Source organism: Primulina huaijiensis, unplaced genomic scaffold (genome assembly GCF_012295235.1).
Source record: "Primulina huaijiensis isolate GDHJ02 unplaced genomic scaffold, ASM1229523v2 scaffold37775, whole genome shotgun sequence".
Classification (NCBI taxonomy): Eukaryota; Viridiplantae; Streptophyta; class Magnoliopsida; order Lamiales; family Gesneriaceae; genus Primulina; species Primulina huaijiensis.
This window is the reverse complement of record NW_027358831.1, coordinates 21,757-41,929: the sequence shown is the minus strand read 5'-3', so window position 1 is coordinate 41,929 and position 20,173 is coordinate 21,757. Positions and strand designations below refer to the sequence as shown.

The following is a 20,173-nucleotide window of genomic DNA, read 5'->3' as shown; positions in this document are numbered from 1 at the left end:
GAAAGATGCCATCCAGGTTGAATTGGATTCGCTAAATAAACGTAATGTTTTTGGACCTATAGTCCTTACACCTGAAGGTGTAAAACCTGTTGGATACAAATGGGTTTTTATTCGAAAGCGAAATGAGAAAAATGAAATAGTAAGATATAAAGCTCGACTTGTTGCACAAGGTTTTTCTCAAAGGCCTGGAATTGATTATGAAGAAACGTATTCTCCTGTGATGGATGCAATTACGTTTCGGTATTTGATTAGCTTGGCAGTATCTGAAAATTTAGAAATGCGTCTTATGGATGTTGTTACAGCCTACTTATATGGATCACTTGATAGTAATATATATATGAAAATCCCTGAAGGATTTAAGATGCCTGAAGCACAAAGTTCAAAACCCAGAGAATGTTATTCTGTGAAATTACTAAGATCATTATATGGGTTGAAGCAATCCGGCAGAATGTGGTATAATAGGCTAAGTGATCACTTGATGAAAAAGGGATATGTAAATAATTCAATATGCCCTTGTGTTTTCATTAAGAAAACAACATCCGGATGCGTAATTATTGCTGTATATGTTGATGATTTAAACATCATTGGAACAAATAAGGAAATTCAAGAAGTTGTGTCATACTTGAAAGAAGAATTTGAAATGAAGGATCTTGGAAAAACCAAGTATTGTCTGGGTTTACAAATTGAACAAAAAGAATGTGGAATATTTGTTCACCAGACAAATTATACAGAAAAGATCCTTAAACGTTTTAATATGGACAAATCAAATCCTTTAAGTACTCCAATGGTTGTTAGATCATTAAACATAGAAAAGGATCCATTCCGTCCATGTGAAGATGATGAAGATATTCTTGGTCCAGAAGTACCATATCTAAGTGCTATCGGTGCCCTTATGTATCTTACAAATTGTACAAGGCCTGATATATCTTTTGCCGTAAATTTATTGGCAAGATTTAGCACATATCCAACAAAGAGACATTGGAACGGAATTAAACATATATTCCGTTATCTACGAGGAACGACAGACTTGGGACTTTTGTATTCAAAAGATGCTAATCCAAGTATAATTGGTTATGCCGATGCTGGATACTTATCTGATCCACACAAAGCACGTTCTCAAACTGGATATGTATTTACTCGTGGAGGCACTGCAATTTCTTGGCGTTCACAGAAACAAACACTTGTAACAACTTCATCAAATCATGCCGAGATTATTGCACTACATGAAGCAAGCCGTGAATGTGTGTGGTTAAAATCAATGACTCAACATATCCAAATCTCATGCGGATTATCATTCGACGAGAAGCCTGTGATACTATATGAAGATAATGCTGCATGTGTTGCTCAAATGAAAGAAGGATACATAAAAAGCGACAGAACTAAACATATTCCTCCTAAGTTCTTCGCATTCACCAAGGAGCTTGAGAAGAATAAATGTATTGATGTTCGTCACATTCAATCAAGTGAAAACTCATCAGATCTCTTCACAAAGGCACTTCCTACGACAATATTCAGAAAGCACATATATAATATTGGGATGCGCAATCTACGAAATTTGTGAAGAATTGTTCGTGTCAACATGAGGGGGAGTTTACGTGACTGCACTCTTTTTCCCTTACTATGGTTTTTATCCCAATGGGTTTTTCCTAGTAAGGTTTTTAACGAGGCAGTATAAAAACACGTAATGTATACAATCATTATGATCATCATCACAAGGGGAAGTGTTGAAAAATTATTTAAAAATGTGTTAAATATTTGTGTTGAAAATGTGAATGTTGAATGTTGAAAATTAGGTAAAATTAGGTGTTGAATATTGAAAATTAGTGTGTGATGATGTAGGTAATGATGTATTTTATTTTTGGATTATTTGTAAAAATTTTCTATAAATAGATCTCTCATTTGTGAAGAAAATCACAATTGAGTTGAGAGAAAAATATTATAAAGTGTGTAGTGTGATAATTTTAAGAGTTTGAGATTTTTACTTTTTACCGTAAATTTTTACTTTTTCACAACACTTAAGTACTATTGATAGACAGACATATCAATTTATTTTGGATGTCTCCCATTTTATGTACATTATCAAATTAGTTTTATGTTTTTTTATCAAATGGTAAGATAACCAAACTGTATGATTACGTCTGAGATTTTATTTGGATTGAAATGATTGTGATGAATTTAAAATTATTCAATGATTTAAAAACTAATTATTTTAAATTTAAAATTTAGTGTCAAGTCAATTTATTTAAACAAATCAATGAATTTTTTATTATAGATTTGTAATTATTAACTTCAAATATACTCGTCCAAATGCAAATGAACTGATTTAATTTGTATTTAAAATATTTATTTTAAATTTTATTTTTTCTCTTTTATATTCAATTTCTATCAGAAGCCAACGTATCAACAACATAAAAAAAAGTTGCACAGTTTTGATATACTGCACACTTACCGTACACACCTATGTGAGCACATATAAGGTAGGTGTGCAGCATATCAAATATATATCTATTACTATTATAAATATATGAGTTTGAATTGTGAACTTACCTTTTTACCCTTTTATTTATTTTATAATTTGTCATGTTCATTTGGTTTTTTAAGTAATTTTCTATGTTAATTTAATATGTTAATTAATAGTGTACAATACTTTCATTTGTGAGTTTTATTTTTTATCCTTTCATTTGTTTTATATTTTGTCATGTTCATGGGGTTCTTTAAGTCATTTTTCATGTTTCTTTAATATGATAATTAATAGTGTACTTAACTCAATCAAATTAATTATTATTTTGATTTTACTTATAAATTTATCATAATGTTAAACATTTAAAAAAATTACTAATATTACTAACATCTATTTTATTTTATTTTATTATTACAAATATGTGACTTTTATTTGTAAACTTACTATTTTACCGTTTTGTTTATTGTCATTTTTCATATTTGTTTAATATGATAATTAATAGTGTACTTAACTCAATCAAATTAATTATTATTTTGATTTTACTTCGTAAACTTACTATTTTACCCATTTTTGTAATTTGTGTAATGTTCATGATAATTAATAATGTACTTAACTCAATCAAATTAATTATTATTTTGATTTTACTTCGTAAACTTACTATTTTACCTTTTTTGTTTTATAATTTGTATAATGTTCATGATGTTCTTTAAGTTATTTTCTACGTTAGTTTAATAGGATTATTAATAGAGCACTTAACCCAATCAAACTATTTATTATTTTAATTTTACTTTTATTTTTAAATTTAAATTTTATTACTTTAATTTATACAATGACATCAAATTAATAGAAAAACACTCTCATAATGTTATACATTAAAAAAATTATGAATATTACGAACATTAAAGTAATAATATGAAGACGAATGGAGATGAGTAACATTGAAAACAATTAAATAATTAAAAAATATTAAGGTCATATAAAACATCTTATTTTCATTTACAATATAGATATTTTAAGACTACTTATGTATCAACAAATATATGTGATTGAGAGAAAATATTTGTATATAGGTGATTTCAATATAAACATTTAAGCTATTTAGTCAATTTTCGATATATGATGTAAAATAAATATTATCTATTAAATATATGATTTTCATTTGTAACCTTACCATTTTACCATTTTTTGTTTTACAATTTGTCATGTTCATGATGTTATTTAAGCCATTTTTAATGTTAGTTTAATAAGATCATTAATAGTGTACTTAACTCAATCAAACTAATTATTGTTTGAATTTACTTTTAAATTTAATTTTAATTACTAAATTTATACATTTCTGTCAAATTCATTAAAAATATCTACCATATTGATGATAGGTAATAATGGGCACATGAAAGGAGATGAGTCGGATTGAATAAAAATAAATTATTAATAAATATTAAGGTTATATATAAAACTTCTTTCTCTCATTTAGAATAAAGATATTTTCAAACTCTTTATTTGTCAATAGAGATACATGATTGAGAGAAATTTTTGTATGTAAGTTATTCCAAACACTGTTTTTAAGCTATTTAGTCAATTTTTTTATATATATGCTGCTAAATAAATATTACTAAATAATATGCTTCATTTGATCATTTTGTGTTCTTGCAATGAGATGAGTTTTTTAACATAGCATTATATGTTTTGATGTTATATGTCTTTTGTATTGATCATGTTGTGTTTGAATTCCTTATATGATTTGTTTGTTCACCGAAAGAAAATATAAAACAAAACCATATATCCCCCAAAAATAATTATTTTTAATTTTTTTCCTTGAGATATTTTGTTAATTCTTAAACACATGATGCATGTTTTCAGTTGATTAGATTACTTAGTTTGAAGCGGCTTAGAAAATATTAAAAATGATGAAATGTTTCTTCGTTTTTAGCTTATATCTCAGAATAAAAAGATAAAATATTTTTTTATTTATTGGGACAAATATATTTCCAGACTTCTGTCTATAAATTAGTATTCAAAATTCGTACAATATTATTATATTCTCTATTCAAAAATTTTTATTTAAATTGATTGAAGATATTTGAATTTGAGTTTTTATGTGCTTGATTATATTATTTTTGTAGTATTATTTATTGTGAAATTAATAGGTGTACTAAAAAAATTAGTGGATTTATGAGTCATCTGGTGGACGACAAACATGGATAAATTGTTTAAAGAGATAATATCAAGTAGATTTTTGGCATACGATTTTGTTCTAATTAAATGATTATGAATGATTCTAAATTTTAATTGTATCACAAGTTAACATATTTTTTGTCGTTGCCAGATATATTTTGTCAACTGTTTAATATTTTTATTTGATTTAAGGAAAATTTTGTAACTTCGTATTATATTTTTATTTCTTAAGGTTTTATTAAAGGATTTTTCATGATGATTTTGAGACACCATTTTTTCCTTTGTGTGTTTTTTTAAAAAAATAAAATATTTATGAAACTGTGACGTTAATAAGGCGTCTTCTCTTTATTTTAAAAAAAATATTGAAAAATTTATAAAAATTTTGAATAATATGAGTTAATATTTAATTTGAGTGTGATTTATGCTTTTTGGCGCTCGTATATACTTCAATTTCTTTGTTATTGTACTAAATAAATTATTTTTGAACTTTGAGTTATCATTTTTTTATGGAGGTTGTTTGTGTCATGAATTTTTTAAATTCATTTTGTTTAGTATTGTTGGCGGCAATTGCTTTTTCTGATATTCTATTATTTTTCTTATTGTTTATATGAAAATATGTATGAGAGTACAACAATCAAAGCCACATATTTTGGGTCTTATGTTCTACGAAGAGAATAATATATGATTTCTGTGAATTATATAATTGATTGGTTTTTTATACATGTAGTTAAGAAATGAATCAAATTTTGAACAAAAAATTTATGACGAACATAGTGGATGAAAAAACATGTTAAAAAAAATAATGTTGCGTATTACTGTGTCCATATTTCTGTATTATATAATTCAAACACATTTTTTTAAACATTTAAAATTATGTCTAACTAAGTTACATGAAACATATACATATATATTTGAAGGCGTATTTAAAGCAAAATATTAAGATAAAAAATTATTCAGATTTAAATTTCAATGTAGCAAAATGAAGAAAAAATTGGAAAATTGTATGTGTAAACCTTTAAGGGTTATATGATGATTATGCTGCTACTTCATGGTTTGCAACAAATTGATGCCATATAAAATATCAATATTTCTCAAAGAATAAACAAAAAAAAAATTTCTTCATTCAGAAAAAAAATTACATGAAAAAAAATATGTGTATAATTCTCATTGTTTTTTTAATGGTATGAGAACAATTCTAAAGTTTTGTGGACACAATAGATCAATTTTGTGCATTTTTAGTAAATTGGGACATTGAGTCGGTTGCACTTTATTTCTTCCAATATTATCTCGATAGATTTCGAGGTGGTTAAGAGGTTGTTTTTGTCTATTTTTTTTAGTTAAAATGGCTAACAAACTAATTCATGGGATATATGATGGTAATATAGAGAACTACTCGCCAAATAAATTCACTTAGCCGAATAGTGAAATTCAAATTGAATTATACAATATTTCATCAAATTAATTTTGTCTATTATAAGATGTTCATAAAATCTAAACAGTTGTATTATTAGATGCGATATTGAATAAGAAAAATACTTTGATATATATATTTGAATGATATATCATATACATATCTTAATTACGTTATATGTGTCATTCTCAAGATTTTTAAAATACAATAATTAATTTTGTATGTTGTTCCACAATATATAAAATATTATAAAACAAAATGTAAACTCGATAGAATAAAATTTGTTTTGTTTATGAGATTGAAACTATATCATCCCCATGATATGATGCACGCAATCATTGTTCCAAATCTTCTAAAAAATGACGAACGAAATGACTTTCCTGAATTGCGTCAAATTAAACGATGACACAGTTCTAAGATATAGTCATTTGAAAATATTTTAAAGTTTTTTTCTCACACTGATTGAGAAATAATTGTTAAAAATTTATTAAACTTATATCTATATGTTGATAATATTGATACTAAATATATAAAAATGATATTACAAATAGCACGATGTTTGAAGAAATTACAGCACCATTCACTGGTTATGTTGTTGAAGAATATAATATAAGTTATGTATACTTTTAGTCACAAGTAAAAACCAATCACGACTAAAAACAACTTTATTCTTATGAGTTATAGCTGATGATTGTCAAAAACTGAAAAATTATTCAACAATAAAAATAAATATCTGGAAAATAAGATTACTGGATAAAAACAATGTATAAAACCGAAAAAACGTCCTGATAGAGAAGTAAACTACGAGCATGTCAGATCCCAAATGATGATTTTAAATAACATAATAGATGTTAAAGACAATCATATACTTGCTGAGTATACCAAAATGGTTATATGTATATTATAACAAACTAAGACAAAGAGTTTTTGAGTTATCAAAATCAACCGAGAAATATATTGAAAAGTGTGTCATGTAGATAAGATAACTTCGATTCATATACCGTCTATGATCATGATTTTTGATTTTTTTGTTTGGTTTATTTCAATTAATAAATGCTATTAGCCATATTTTAATTCATTTAAATATTATAAAAATTTCGTATTTATATTTCTAGTAATTTAATTGCTCACGTACAACACACGTACATTTTTCTAGTATATATATATATACGGCAACCCTTTGTCAAAGTCGCTGGTTGCCCAAAGTTGTTTTTTTAAGCTAAAAAGTCACGAACTTTTCGGTGCTTAGATCCACGAGTCTGTGAAAAAAATTGAAGTCTAATATTCAAATACGCTGTATCAAAAAATATATATATGAATAGTCAAATACACAGTAAATAATAAATGCGAATATAAATGAGAACAACGTGTGACCAATGGGTTTTATTTGTAATATTCAAAACCATGTAAGTTCACGAATTTCAAAATGCATTCTTGAATTTTTATCATATTTTCAGATCAAGTTACTAAAATATGAATTAAAAATAATTGTATTTATATCGATTAGCCACCCAACATAAACAAACTTTACCGAAATGCGAATGCTCATATTTATCAAGAACATTGTAAACCAATGAAATGCACAGCCAACACATCCAACTCGGAATAATAATGCTACACTTTTAATGTTTCATCCCCTCGATACATTATAATTATTTTGCGAGTTGGAAAGTGAAAACCATAATGAGGCAGGCAGTGAAAGTTAAAGTACTCGATGGAAATATAAGTTGTTTAATACTTTTTGTGCTTAAATATTTAATGATCCTACTTGATTTATTAATTCCGAATATGATGCAGTGCACGAAGCCTCTTTGACATGTAGGATTCATCGGAAAACCAAATAAGACTAGTCAAGACGAAGGATCCGGTCGATCATGCAGGAGGTGCAGATATCCCTTTCAACTTCTGCGTGTAAGACAGCAAATAAGTATAATAAACCTATCGAATGTAAATTCACTCGTATCCAGATGCAGTGAAGTAGAAAATGCTTACACCATACTGCAATTTAGGCTGTGCAATATAGTTGGATATGATTTCCTGCAGCAGAAACAGGACCCCTTCTTGTCGCCTCACAAGCCGTCGAGAGAACAGAGGAAATTGTTTTCGTCTTTGTAGTGCCCGGAATAAATGAAAGTCAAAAAAGAATGTTCTAACTTACTAAAACATACTCCTTTTCGAGGGTTTCCTGTTTCACACTCTGAATCAAGCCTCTTTCAAGCTTATTCCCTTCACAAGAGCTAGCCAATTAGCTCTGATGCAGAGATTTAATATCATCTTCTGGCTCAACCAGCTCGAGTCCAGTTTTTTATGAACATGCTGCATTGCAAATCTGACTGATGTCCACAGCTAAGATTTTTGTTTACTCTATTTAGCCACTGTCCAAACTTTCAAATCGAAATGGAACCAAAGGGTTTAACTCATTGAGATGATTGGATGCCCATTCTCCTAAACTATCACACTTGTGCTTTCGACTAAAATCAAATACTTTGGTCAAGATGGGGGCAGTAGGCTTGCATGGCATGTTATTTATAAAAAGTTCAAGTTCATCCATAAATCCATACTGACCATATAGCTCAATCACTGCATCATAGTGCTCCAACTGCTGTGTCAAACAATATTTCTCACTCATTAACTCAAAATACTGCCTACCCAATTCAACTCGACCTGCAGAAACACTGGCTTGCAAGATACCCTGAAAGGTCACATGGTCCGGTCTCATACCTTCTTTCTCCATTGTTTCAAACAGTTCAAAGACTTTTTCACTCAGTCCATTATGTAAACAGCCCAAAATCATTGTATTGCAAAGAATCACATCCTTTGAAGCCGCACAATTAAAAATCTTAATGGCAGATAAAATATTACGGCATTTTGAATACATGTCGACTAAAGCTCCGTTGATCACGATATCTATCTCATAACCATTTCGAATCATATATGCATGGATTTGTTTACCTAGTTCGAGAGCAAATATATTTGCACAAGCAGCCAAAAGAGTTCCAAAGGTGAATTTACTCGGTTTTGTCTCTCCTAGCATCTTTCCAAAAATTATCATTGCTTCTTCACTCAATCCATGGCGAGCATAGCTTGCCAATAAAGCATTCCAAGAAACCTTATCACGCAAGTGGCTCATTTCGTAGAACCAAATCCTTGCACGAGTCAAATTCCCACACTTACCATACATGTCAAGAAGCGCATTACCAACGAAGAGATCGGTGTAGAAACCATTCCTGTAAGCGTAACCATGGATCTGTTTCCCCAATTCAACATCTGGAATTGCTGCACAAATATTCAGAATCAACCCAAGAGTTACATGATCAATTTCTTTAGTGTTTGTACGCATCATAATGACAAAATCCAGTGCTTTATCCCACATGAGGGACCGTGTGTATCCTGCCAACATCACATTCCAAGATATTACACTCCGTTCTGTCATCTGATCAAACAATTCACGAGCCTCGGTGGTTTTGCCATTCACAGCATACCCCGATACCATAGTAGTGCAGCTAATAAGATTATCGGAACAAGGAAAGTTGAATATCCTCCTTGCACTACCCAAATCTCCACACTTTGCATACATCCCAATAAGGGTACTTGAAACCACTTCATCCTCTTCCAAATTAATCTTAATGGCAAATCCATGAATTTGAGCTCCTTCTCTAAGTCCACCGTAACTCAAACAAGCAAGAATTGCATTGGAAAAAGTAAAACTCATCGGGCTTACCTTCGCTCTGACCATTTTAGAGAACATGTTCACCGCTTCCTTTCCATCCCCAGTATCAAGATACCTCCTAACAATCACATTCCATGAGACATCATTCGGGTTCCTGATTTCATCAAACATCCTCCTCGCATCACTCATTAACCTACACTTCCCATATACATCAACGATTGAACTTTCCAATATAACATTGCCAACAAACCCGTATTTCAGAATAAGGCCATGCACCTGCCTAGATAGCCAAAGTTCCAAGGCAATGCCACAAGAACCAAGAACACTTGCAAACGTGATCTCACTAGCAAAAACACCCTCTCCAAACATCCTTGAAAACAAACCCAATGCATGCCCCGCGAATCCATTTCTCGTGTACGCAGTGATGATCGCATTCCAAGAACCGCCATTCTTGCGGGGCATTTCATCAAACAATTCCTTGGCATCCCCCAAACAACCGCATTTCCCATAACTTTCGATTGCCCTGTTGAGCAAAAACACTGGCGGATGGGGATATGATGTGATTAAATGCGATTCAACTTTCCGGGTCTCAATAATCGCCTTATTTGAGGCGCATATTCTGAAGAGATGGGCATAAAGAAAGAAAGGTAACTGGACATCGGATGTGAATAGAATGACCACTGCTTTTGGAAGGCGGCCGAGACGTAGGTTGTTGAGGATGGCGGTGGTTACTGCCTTGGTGGAGAGCCTCAAAACGGAGTTCCCCGGGGTGGTAGTTGTGGCCGTTGAGTTGAGTTGTCGGCTTATATATCCGGCATTCGAGCCCATGTAACATAGGGAAATACCAAATACGAGAATCATAGTATTCGGAAATATATTTGGACGGCCATTTGTTTCGTCACCATTTCTAAAAACACCAGTGGCATACTCGATAAATTTTTTATTACTATTACAATTATACTACAGGCACGACGAGATTACAGGTTGAGTCATAAAGTGAATTATTTATAAAACACCTGAGCTATACACGATAAATGTTTCTTTTTCAAGTTTTTTCCCAAGAAAAACCGAGAACTTTGGACATAAAAAATAATATTTTTATAATTCAGATCGAGTCAAAGGTATGGGTCACGAAGCACATCGTTTTAGAATATCAAGTCGACCTTTATATATATTTTTCGCAATCATTTAGAGTCCATCAACGAATGATCCTACAAAGTGTGATTTTGAGGCTCAAGTATAATATAATACGAGTACATAGCAACACGCACATACAAATTTTTTTGTTCGTATGTTTTACAACATTTTAAGCAACTTCTTGAGAAGCAGGAGACGTGTATTTAAGAATGGCACCGAGTATTCGTTCTTTATCTCTGGTAGGAAATGCCTCCAGTAGAACTCCGTTTTTGTAAAAATGAAATAGAGGAACACTCTGCATCACATCACTTTAATCTTTGTTACATCCCAAATATCAGACAAAATGCATATATAAAAACTTGAACTTTGCTAGGAGGAGATGAGCTACCCGTATTCGCAGTCGATCAGCAACCTCTGATTCTTCATCATATTCGTCGATCACCTGAGTCCACACGTAGTATAGGAAACTTTTTAGTTACTTCATGATTAAATAACGGCCCTGTTTAGTAGAAAATCCGTGGCAGCAACACTCACATTGTGCTTCAGAAAAACTACCGGAGCTCCCTGATCACCGGATCCCTTGCATAATTTAGTGAAACCCTGTTCGATATACTTGCAGCTGCCACATGAAGTTCGATAAAAATCCACCACTACTAATGCATTTGATTCTTTGCTCTTTTCGAGAATCCTTAAAAAATCGTCATCTGTGTAAAACTCTCTAACACAGTCAACGGGACAGAGCTCATCATCTTCGGATAATTCTTCAACATTCTCATCCAGAATACTTCTGATTTCAGAAAATCTTGGCGTATAATTTTTCTTTGTTTCAACTGTGATTAAACTCCTAGAATGGCGTAGACTTGTAGTCGTCAAGTCACATGAGTACGTGATGCTTCTACCCAAAAACAAAGCAGCAGACATAACTGGATGTTGACAATCTAGTTGCAGGTTGATTTTTCTAACATTATTAACGAGGGCCATCTGATGAAAAATGCGTTGCATCTGTATGATAAGTAAACAAATTTGGTACCCACAGATGTTTCGAACTTGGCAAAAACTTTTTAAATGAACAAAAATACTTATTCCACAAGTAGGGGATATTTCAAATCAAGAAATCAGTCTGTTTGAACTGTCTTTCAGATGGCAAAGGCAATTTATTCTGCTATGACACGGAACAAATAACATCAGAAAGTAAGAATCTGCAGGCACAAGTTAATTAACAAAAGATCAAGTCAGTAAAAATCTCAACAAATCTTGACCATATGTTACTCTTAGAAGCACACATCGATCACATAAATTTGCTTACAATTAAAAGTGAAGGAATCTAATTAATACTCCGCCACTCTATGCATTGAAGCTTGCTATTAGCAACAGACATGGTGAGAAATAGCACAGAGCATAGTACAAAATAAACAGGCCAACATGTAAGAACATGCTCTCTAATCATCAAATTTTACTCCATAAAAACCATTTCATAACCAAAGGGTCAAACCAATACAAATGATCCTCATTTGTCACTTGATTAAACAACACAAAGCAGAGGTAGATTGACACGACAAAGAATGACACAGTAGAGAAGCAAGAAAAAAGTTAAATATAAAGTTCATATCAATTAATAAAGTAAAAAGGGAAGATTGCATTGTGATTTGTGACGCAGTTAGTTAGTTGGGAGTAGATACTCAAATTTGAAGTATAAAAGAAATGCATTGATCATTATTCATGGATTCACAGAAATAAAATCTCTTCTCTCGATTCTATATTCTTCTGTTCTTCATCATTCTTAGGAGTCCGGCTAACTTGACTATCCCTCTATCATTTGGAACCAAGCTGCAATTGGCTCCCAAAAAACGAACTTTTATGCGTAAATTTGTTAGAAATGCACGTTTGACCCTAAATCTATAGAATCAACCCCAACCTGTCCCTCAAGCTAAATGCAATATCGGGTCCACTGTTCAAGCAAGGAGAACATATTAATATACATTGTTAAGGGAATGTACCGTAGATATAAATACTCCATATCTTTATCACTGCTATAATGAAAACAAGTTTCATATAGCCGTAGTACTATAAAACCAAATGCAACTGATTCAACTCAAGAACAGTTCACCATATACACACGAAACGAAATTAGAATAAACAAGAATGAAGACCATAAAACGGGAGGGAAAATAAAGGAATGTTTGATCAATGGGTCTTCATAAATGTTGGGCGGGAAGAGTTTAAAGAAAGATTTCCTTACTGGGTATCTCTGCAATTGAGCGTATCGACGAAAAGATCGAAACTTTTTGGATAAGAGAGTGGAAGTCTGGAAGACAACAACCATCCATACATACATACGCAGGTGCTGTGGCAAAGATTTGAATGGTTAATAGCAAATTGGCCCACTACTTAATGCAATTTCAAATATCACCCCCTAAATTGTTTACAATTAAAAATTGATTTTAGAATATTTTGAATCAGTATTTTCCTAATGAACGTTGAATTGTAATCTCTTATGTTGGGATGCAACCAAAGTCCACATTGAAGATCTAGAGAAAAATCATGGATTAATAAAGATGGAATGATATCTCTATTGGTATGATGTCTTTTGGGTGGTTCCGAAAGCAAAACCATGAGGGTTAAAAACTCAAAGTGGACAATATCATATCAGTGTGGAGATATCCGGATTCCATTGGTCCTAACATCTTACCTTGTAAGGCACTTTAAAATCCTCAAATTCAAATTCACCGAGTCAATGATAACCGTATCATTTACACCTAATAATATTATTACCGCGTTAGGCAATTTGAAAGTTGAATAATAATAATAGTTTATTACTCTTATCATTCTATGCGCTTTTATCACGGTTAAAACGTATATATTAATCAATCAAGTCGTTTCCAAAGAAGAAGAAGCGATAATCATGAAGACTCTTGTTTCGTCTCTTCTGTTTTTTCTTTCTTTCTTGCCGGCTTTTGTCTCTGCTACTCTATTGTTTCAGGTGTATATACATTTTTCGATCTTTCTTTTGATTGATTTGATTATCATCTGCATGATCTTGTGGATAAAGTTTGATGAATTTGTGGGTACCCGTACATTTTGTTTTTTTAGATTAACATGTGCTCGTATGCTGATTGGATCACCAGGGATTCAACTGGGAATCAAGCAACAAGGAAGGGGGCTTGTACAACTCGCTTATGAACGTCGTACCCGACATAGCCAGTGCTGGATTCACTCACGTTTGGCTGCCACCACCTTCTCATTCAATTGCACCCCAAGTTGAGTCCACCTTTTTCTTTTTTAGTTTGCTCCTCAAATTCTACTGTTTTATTTTTTGACACATGGAAACATGATCACGCGGGTTTTGTGGACGATTTAATTATCACATCGCAGGAAAACCCTGCTGAACATGTCTTGCATCTGCGTCCAAAGATTTTTATTTTTGTTTTTATGTTGTTTGTTGTTGGTCACACTATGTGGTGTGTGTGACATGTGTTCGACTTCGAGCCATGTCTATATTCGCAGCTTGTATGTTACAGTTTATGATGTGGTTATAAAAGTAAAAACCTCTCTGTGCAGAACTTTGCAACAGCTTGATGACTAATGACTCAATACAGATTAGAAATTAGTTCATCATAATATAAAATGATAATCATGCAGGTTACCTGCCAGGAAGGTTATACGATCTTGATGCTTCAAAGTACGGAAATGGGGGGCAACTTAAATCATTAACCCACTCGTTCCATCAGAAGGGCATCAAAGTCCTTGCTGATATTGTTATAAACCACAGAACTGCTGAGAAAAAGGATGGCAGAGGGATATACTGCATCTTTGAAGGAGGAACTCCAGATGATAAACTCGATTGGGGGCCATCATTCATCTGCAGGGACGATACCCAATATTCAGATGGCAATGGGAATCTTGATTCAGGAGAAGGATATGGGCCCGCTCCCGATATTGATCATTTGAATCCAAAGGTGCAAAATGATCTATCAGATTGGCTTAACTGGCTCAAGACGGATATTGGGTTTGATGGATGGAGGTTTGATTTTGTGAAGGGATATTCTCCCAGCATAACCAAGATATATATGCAAAAAACGTCCCCAGATTTCGCAGTTGGGGAACTCTGGGACTCCCTTTCCTATGCACAGGATGGAAAACCAGAATATAATCAAGATAGGCATCGGAACGAACTGGTTCAGTGGGTTCAGAATGGTGGCGGGAGTGTTACAGCTTTTGATTTCACTACAAAGGGAATACTTCAAGCTGCTGTGCAAGGAGAATTGTGGAGATTGAAGGATTCGAATGGGCATCCTCCAGGGTTGATAGGCATTTTGCCCAACAATGCCGTCACTTTTATTGACAATCATGATACGGGATCCACACAAAACTTATGGCCATTTCCATCTGACAAAATCATGCAAGGATATGCTTATATCCTAACCCATCCTGGAATCCCATCCGTGGTAATTTTTTCATTGCGGCCATATATATTCAAAAAAACTTACTCGTTCTTTTTACTGCATTTAGGATGCCTTAGCTGAATGAATGATGTTGATTTACTCGTTTATCTTGTACACAGTTTTATGACCACTTCTTTGATTGGGGGAAGAAGGATGAAATTGCTGTATTATGTGCGATTCGAGCAAGAAATGGCATCGTAGCAACAAGTAAAGTGGATATTTTGGCTGCTGATTCTGATCTCTACGTGGCAAAAATAGACAATAAGATTATTTTGAAAATTGGACCGAAAATGGATCTTGGGAACCTAATTCCGCCCGATTTTAAGTTATCAACCTCTGGAAATGACTATGCAGTTTGGGAGAAGAAATAGTGTTACATGTTTGATTTCAGCAAGACATTAAGAAACAGCTTTTTCTTAAACAATGTGATGTGGACATACTGGATTTTAATAAAATGAAGTATTGTCACATGATCCAACTCCACTTCTAGTTCAATGTGTATGTATTGTCACATGATCCAACTCAATTTCACGTGTATAAATCTGTGTGTATTGTCACATGATCCAACTCCATTTCTAGTTCTGCGTGTGTGTGTGGATGGGTGGTATGATGGAGGAAAACTCACTTAAATTGCACAAGAAAAAATTCATACATAACAAAATGATACAATGCTTTTTTCACAAGATTTATACACGTGAAATTGTTACACTTCTCAGAGCTCTCCACCCTTACTACAAACACCTAGCAAACCATTGTAACGACATGGAGTTACTACAAACAAGGTATATATACAAGTATGAGTGGACTAAACACAGTAGCAAGAGAAATTTTGTTCTATTTGAAGGAATAGCATGAAATCACGCATTAACTATATTATGAATCTGCTCCAACTTATAGCGCTCAATACAAAACTGGCATTGAACATATTTTGATGTAATAACAAAAACTTTGTACCGTTGGAATTTGTATATTCCAAGAAAATGATCATTAAATTTTATTTCGATGAAATAACTCTTGTGTTCGACAAAATTGATACCCAAAACGATGATAAAAGCAAATGGCAGTTGAGCAGATTCTAAGAGTAAGGAACTGACTAAAATAGCGAAGCTCACCAGTCAAAATCCACCACTGACATGGGAGGGAAGCATTGATCAGACAAATCAGGGATAATCGGAACCCAGAGTTGATTCCAGTTCCTCAGCTTTCTTTATCGTGCACTCCCCCTTGCTTCGTCTGATGCATAATACACTCGATTCAATATATCCCTTGTGCCATTCGTTATCCTAGAATAATCCATGCAAACTAACATAAGAAAAATGTATGGAAAAATATAAGTGATTTCAACTAGCATAAATCAGCATTTTATCCAACCCAAGTCAAGATTGAACCTTCGAGGAATCAGCACACGCTCGTACACAGTAACCTGCTACCGGGCATACAAGTTTAATCCAAATTCTTGAAAAATAACGAAATTAAAAGCAAATAATCGATTAGGAAAGAAGAAGAAAAAGGACAGCAGTACCTCCTGGTATTTGGTTACTGCTTTGCTGGAAAATCTTTTCGATCTTCTTACAGGAACAAGCTCAGTTCTTGCCACCCGGGGTTTTATTTTCTTCATCTTCCCATTCATTATAATGGAAAAAAAGAGGGTATTTGAGGTTAACATACACAATACAAAAATGAAATCATACGAAAACACACAGAGAGGGAGAGAGCTGAACTGGAGAAGTTTTGATGAAGCATTCTTGACTGCCTGAGAGAGAAGACGGAGATGGAGTTGTTCCATTCTCTTCTTGTTTTCTTCCAATCTTTGCTGCCGTGTTTTCTCATATTTCACCATTTTTTCCGCTTGCTGGTTCATAATTTTTTTTTTTTAATTCCGCAATGAGCTAATGAAAATAGAGTGAAAGACAAGGAGGAATGAGCAAGAAGAATTTTGCTGATTTGAAATGCGTAGCTCTTAATTGACTCTTTAGATTATTTCATGAAATTTTTTCTGATTATTTTATATTTTAAAAGTTCTTAGCATTTTGGTTATATAAGAATTTGAAACATAACTAATAGTAGAATATTAAATAAATGATTAGAATAGAATTGAAATAGTAATGTTGATTTGTGAAAATTAAGCGAGCAAACAAATATCCTGTACTTAAAAAGTTCCTCCGACCAAAACGCTCGGTGCAAAAACACCTTTTCAAATTTATTTTACATCTAATCATTTAAAGAAACTTTGTTTATATCATATTTGCTCACTTCCTTAAACAATTTTAAAAAAAAACTAAGTAAATATGTCATTTTTTAATTCACACAAAATATCTTATCTTATTTGTTATGTGAAAATTCGTTATCTGAACACTGCCACAATATAAATTCTTGTTTTAAGAATATTTGTAGCATCTGTTGACATGGTGAAATGTTTACCAGTCTCTGATTTCATAATAAAAAAAAAAAGGATTAAGAAGCCAAACACATTGAACAATCAACATCGAGGTAAAAAGATAACGGTATCTAAATGTGGAATCGAGAAATGTTTACTAATATTTAATCAAGCCTAAGCTCTTCAACCATGGAAGCATCTCTGTTAAGCCTTCTTCCAAAGTTCTTGGGTTATAATCGAGCTCCGCCTTAGCCTTTTCGCACGAGTATGCCCATTGATGCCTAAGAACGCTTACAGTCTGTCAAGCAAGGGCAGAAATCAAGTATAAGTCAGCCCACATGCGTACATGTCAGAAGACACCAAGTGTTATTGAACACCTCAACTCGTAGAAGTAAGATCTTTGGCAAATACAACCTAGAGTTATGTAATTCAAACCATTGTTACCATTCAATGTATTTGCCATACAGTATGGTTTCTCTGAAAAGAGAATCTGCAATAAAATTGAGAATTAATCCAGAGGTCCTGATAAAATCCAGTATTTACCAAAAACTTACGGGAATAAATTGTAGCCGCAACAATATATACGATCATTTGGTCTCAGCCTATAAATTGAAAACTAAAAAATTTCCAACTTCAGTTATTACATGGCTTCAATTGGAAAAGGCATCTTGTTTATGGGGAACAAGCATTGTTTTTGCGTCTGAAGTTGTTGATAGTAGGGGTTCCAAGTTCACAAAAATGAAATTTGTTCACACGCAATAAATTGAGAAAAAGAACACAGTTAACAGAAACACAATAAATTCTATACCGGCGGACTGATCAAGGGAAGCTTTCCCGTTAATCTGGAGAAAACAATAGATAACCATCCATATGTTTCAACAAGCCAAAGTGGGAGACCAAACGAAGGTTTTGCAGTATGAGTTATGGACGCAGCTAGATCAAAAACATCCTTAAAGGATGCGTTTTCTCCTGTCAGAAGGTATCTTTCACCCACTCGACCTTTGTTCATTGCTGCAATGTGACCCTGTGCTACATCATCCACATGGCAGAATGAGAATCCTTTTTCTTGGCCAACGTAACCAGGTAACCGCCAATTAAAACGTTCCACAAGCTGACAGAAAGAATAAGCAAGCAAGCAGTTATAAAAGAGAAAAAATGTCCCCTGAAACAAGAAGATACTCCTCAAGGATGAACATCCAAAGCTTATTACCTGAGCTTCACCTAAAAGACTGTACTAACAATCATATCATAACAACGACTAAGACAGAATCGAGGTCTAACATCCACATGGTAAAAATCAAAGTGACTGCCAGAGTAATATAATCACAACAGGATCGAATATTTCCTGATTAAACAATGAGTTGAGGTATAGCATTCATGTTCCAGTATTGGTATACAATATACTTTAACTAGTCCAGAAATTAACACCTCAAATTTCAGAATAATCAACCACATCTCCAAAATAAAATTCATTATACATCTCCTAGGAATATCATTTCGGAAAAACAAGGTGGTGTCAACATCATCCGTTTTGATTAAATGGAGTCATCAATGCCCAACTAGTCCATAACATACACTACACCGGACTAAGATCGCAAGTAATTTTTACCAGATGCGCCACCACGTTTCCGGTAGTGACTTTGCCAGGCCCATATATAACTCCTGGATAAACAGGAACTATAGGTATCCCCTCTTCTGCAGCTTCTAAAGCAATCTTATCGGCTATTACTTTCGATTTCTCATACTCTGTACAGAAACGCCCGGCAGGATGCATCTATTGAAATTTACGACAAACAAATATCCTCAAAGATTAATTTTCCTTCTAAAACCCCAAGTAAAAAAAATTATTTTCTTTAACTTAATTTCACAGTAAACGATTTTCTCCACCTGGGTTTCATCTGCAATACGCCCATCAGTTGACCCCAAGGCAAAAAACGATGATGTGTAGATAATTTTCTCTACACCCTCGGTCTCTCTATAAGCTCGCAAAACATTCTTAAGCCCTCCAACATTGACCTATGACAAATGATTCTCATGGAACAAAGTCAGATAAAAGCCGAGTTTAGAAAAATACTCAGTTTTATCGCCAAGAAAAAAATAGTCGAGGGAGAAGCTTACGACAGAGAATCTGGACGGGTCAGGGAGCCATGGCTCAACGAGGGCAGCAACGTGGACGATGACGTGGCAACCTGAGAAAGCTTCAAGAAGCGACTGGTAGTCGGTAACATCACCGTAAGCAAGTTGAAGAGTCCCGCGGGTTGCAACGTCGTGGGCCGGCTGAGGTAAGCTGGAGAGATCGCTGGTTTTGCGAACAAATGCCTTGATGTGGTAGCCTTGGTTAAAGAGGGCATGGCAAATTCTACCGCCCAAGAAACCAGAAGCGCCGGTCACCAACACTACCTTCTTCATTATGCAATTTAATAAATAAATAAAGTGGAAGTTGGGATTTTATCATCCTACATTGTGGAATTGAAGAGTATTTTGACAATCTAATAATAAT

At 33.2% G+C, this 20,173-nt stretch overlaps 4 protein-coding genes and 1 pseudogene across 9 annotated transcripts; 1 reads left to right on the top strand and 4 right to left on the bottom strand.

Moving 5' to 3' along the window:
* Positions 1–7,596: 7,596 nt before the first annotated feature.
* LOC140968818 (pentatricopeptide repeat-containing protein At3g26540) lies at positions 7,597–10,764 on the bottom strand. Of its 2 annotated transcripts, none has more exons than XM_073429935.1 (2): positions 8,047–10,764; positions 7,597–7,952 (listed from the first exon to the last, which is right to left on the bottom strand). In XM_073429935.1, exon 1 carries the CDS (start codon positions 10,576–10,578, stop codon positions 8,416–8,418), a length of 2,163 nt encoding a protein of 720 aa, XP_073286036.1. In that variant the 5' UTR covers positions 10,579–10,764; the 3' UTR covers positions 7,597–7,952; positions 8,047–8,415. The 2 variants fall into 2 exon arrangements, with proteins under 2 accessions (XP_073286036.1, XP_073286035.1); XM_073429934.1 differs by having other exon boundaries at positions 7,599–7,952; positions 8,040–10,764.
* Positions 10,765–10,859: 95 nt separating this feature from the next.
* On the bottom strand, positions 10,860–13,218 carry LOC140968769 (thioredoxin-like 4, chloroplastic). 4 transcript variants are annotated; one of them, XM_073429870.1, is made up of 5 exons: positions 13,094–13,217; positions 11,934–12,053; positions 11,389–11,856; positions 11,243–11,296; positions 10,860–11,149 (listed from the first exon to the last, which is right to left on the bottom strand). In XM_073429870.1, exons 3-5 carry the CDS (start codon positions 11,854–11,856, stop codon positions 11,024–11,026), a joined length of 648 nt encoding a protein of 215 aa, XP_073285971.1. In that variant the 5' UTR covers positions 11,934–12,053; positions 13,094–13,217; the 3' UTR covers positions 10,860–11,023. The 4 variants fall into 4 exon arrangements, with proteins under 4 accessions (XP_073285971.1, XP_073285970.1, XP_073285969.1 ...); XM_073429869.1 differs by having other exon boundaries at positions 11,389–12,053; XM_073429868.1 differs by lacking the exon at positions 11,934–12,053.
* A 538-nt stretch (positions 13,219–13,756) lies between these two features.
* On the top strand, positions 13,757–15,767 carry LOC140968719 (alpha-amylase). The gene is made up of 4 exons (XM_073429790.1): positions 13,757–13,834; positions 13,980–14,072; positions 14,478–15,299; positions 15,416–15,767. The coding sequence occupies exons 1-4, from the start codon at positions 13,757–13,759 to the stop codon at positions 15,665–15,667; spliced, it is 1,245 nt and encodes a 414-aa protein (XP_073285891.1). The 3' UTR covers positions 15,668–15,767.
* A 277-nt stretch (positions 15,768–16,044) lies between these two features.
* LOC140968695 (B3 domain-containing protein At5g42700-like) lies at positions 16,045–17,553 on the bottom strand (annotated as a pseudogene).
* A 197-nt stretch (positions 17,554–17,750) lies between these two features.
* On the bottom strand, positions 17,751–20,162 carry LOC140968694 (uncharacterized). 2 transcript variants are annotated; one of them, XM_073429734.1, is made up of 5 exons: positions 19,792–20,160; positions 19,561–19,689; positions 19,283–19,447; positions 18,482–18,784; positions 17,751–17,971 (listed from the first exon to the last, which is right to left on the bottom strand). In XM_073429734.1, exons 1-5 carry the CDS (start codon positions 20,080–20,082, stop codon positions 17,831–17,833), a joined length of 1,029 nt encoding a protein of 342 aa, XP_073285835.1. In that variant the 5' UTR covers positions 20,083–20,160; the 3' UTR covers positions 17,751–17,830. The 2 variants fall into 2 exon arrangements, with proteins under 2 accessions (XP_073285835.1, XP_073285836.1); XM_073429735.1 differs by lacking the exon at positions 17,751–17,971 and adding an exon at positions 17,992–18,163 and having other exon boundaries at positions 19,792–20,162.
* Positions 20,163–20,173: the final 11 nt, after the last annotated feature.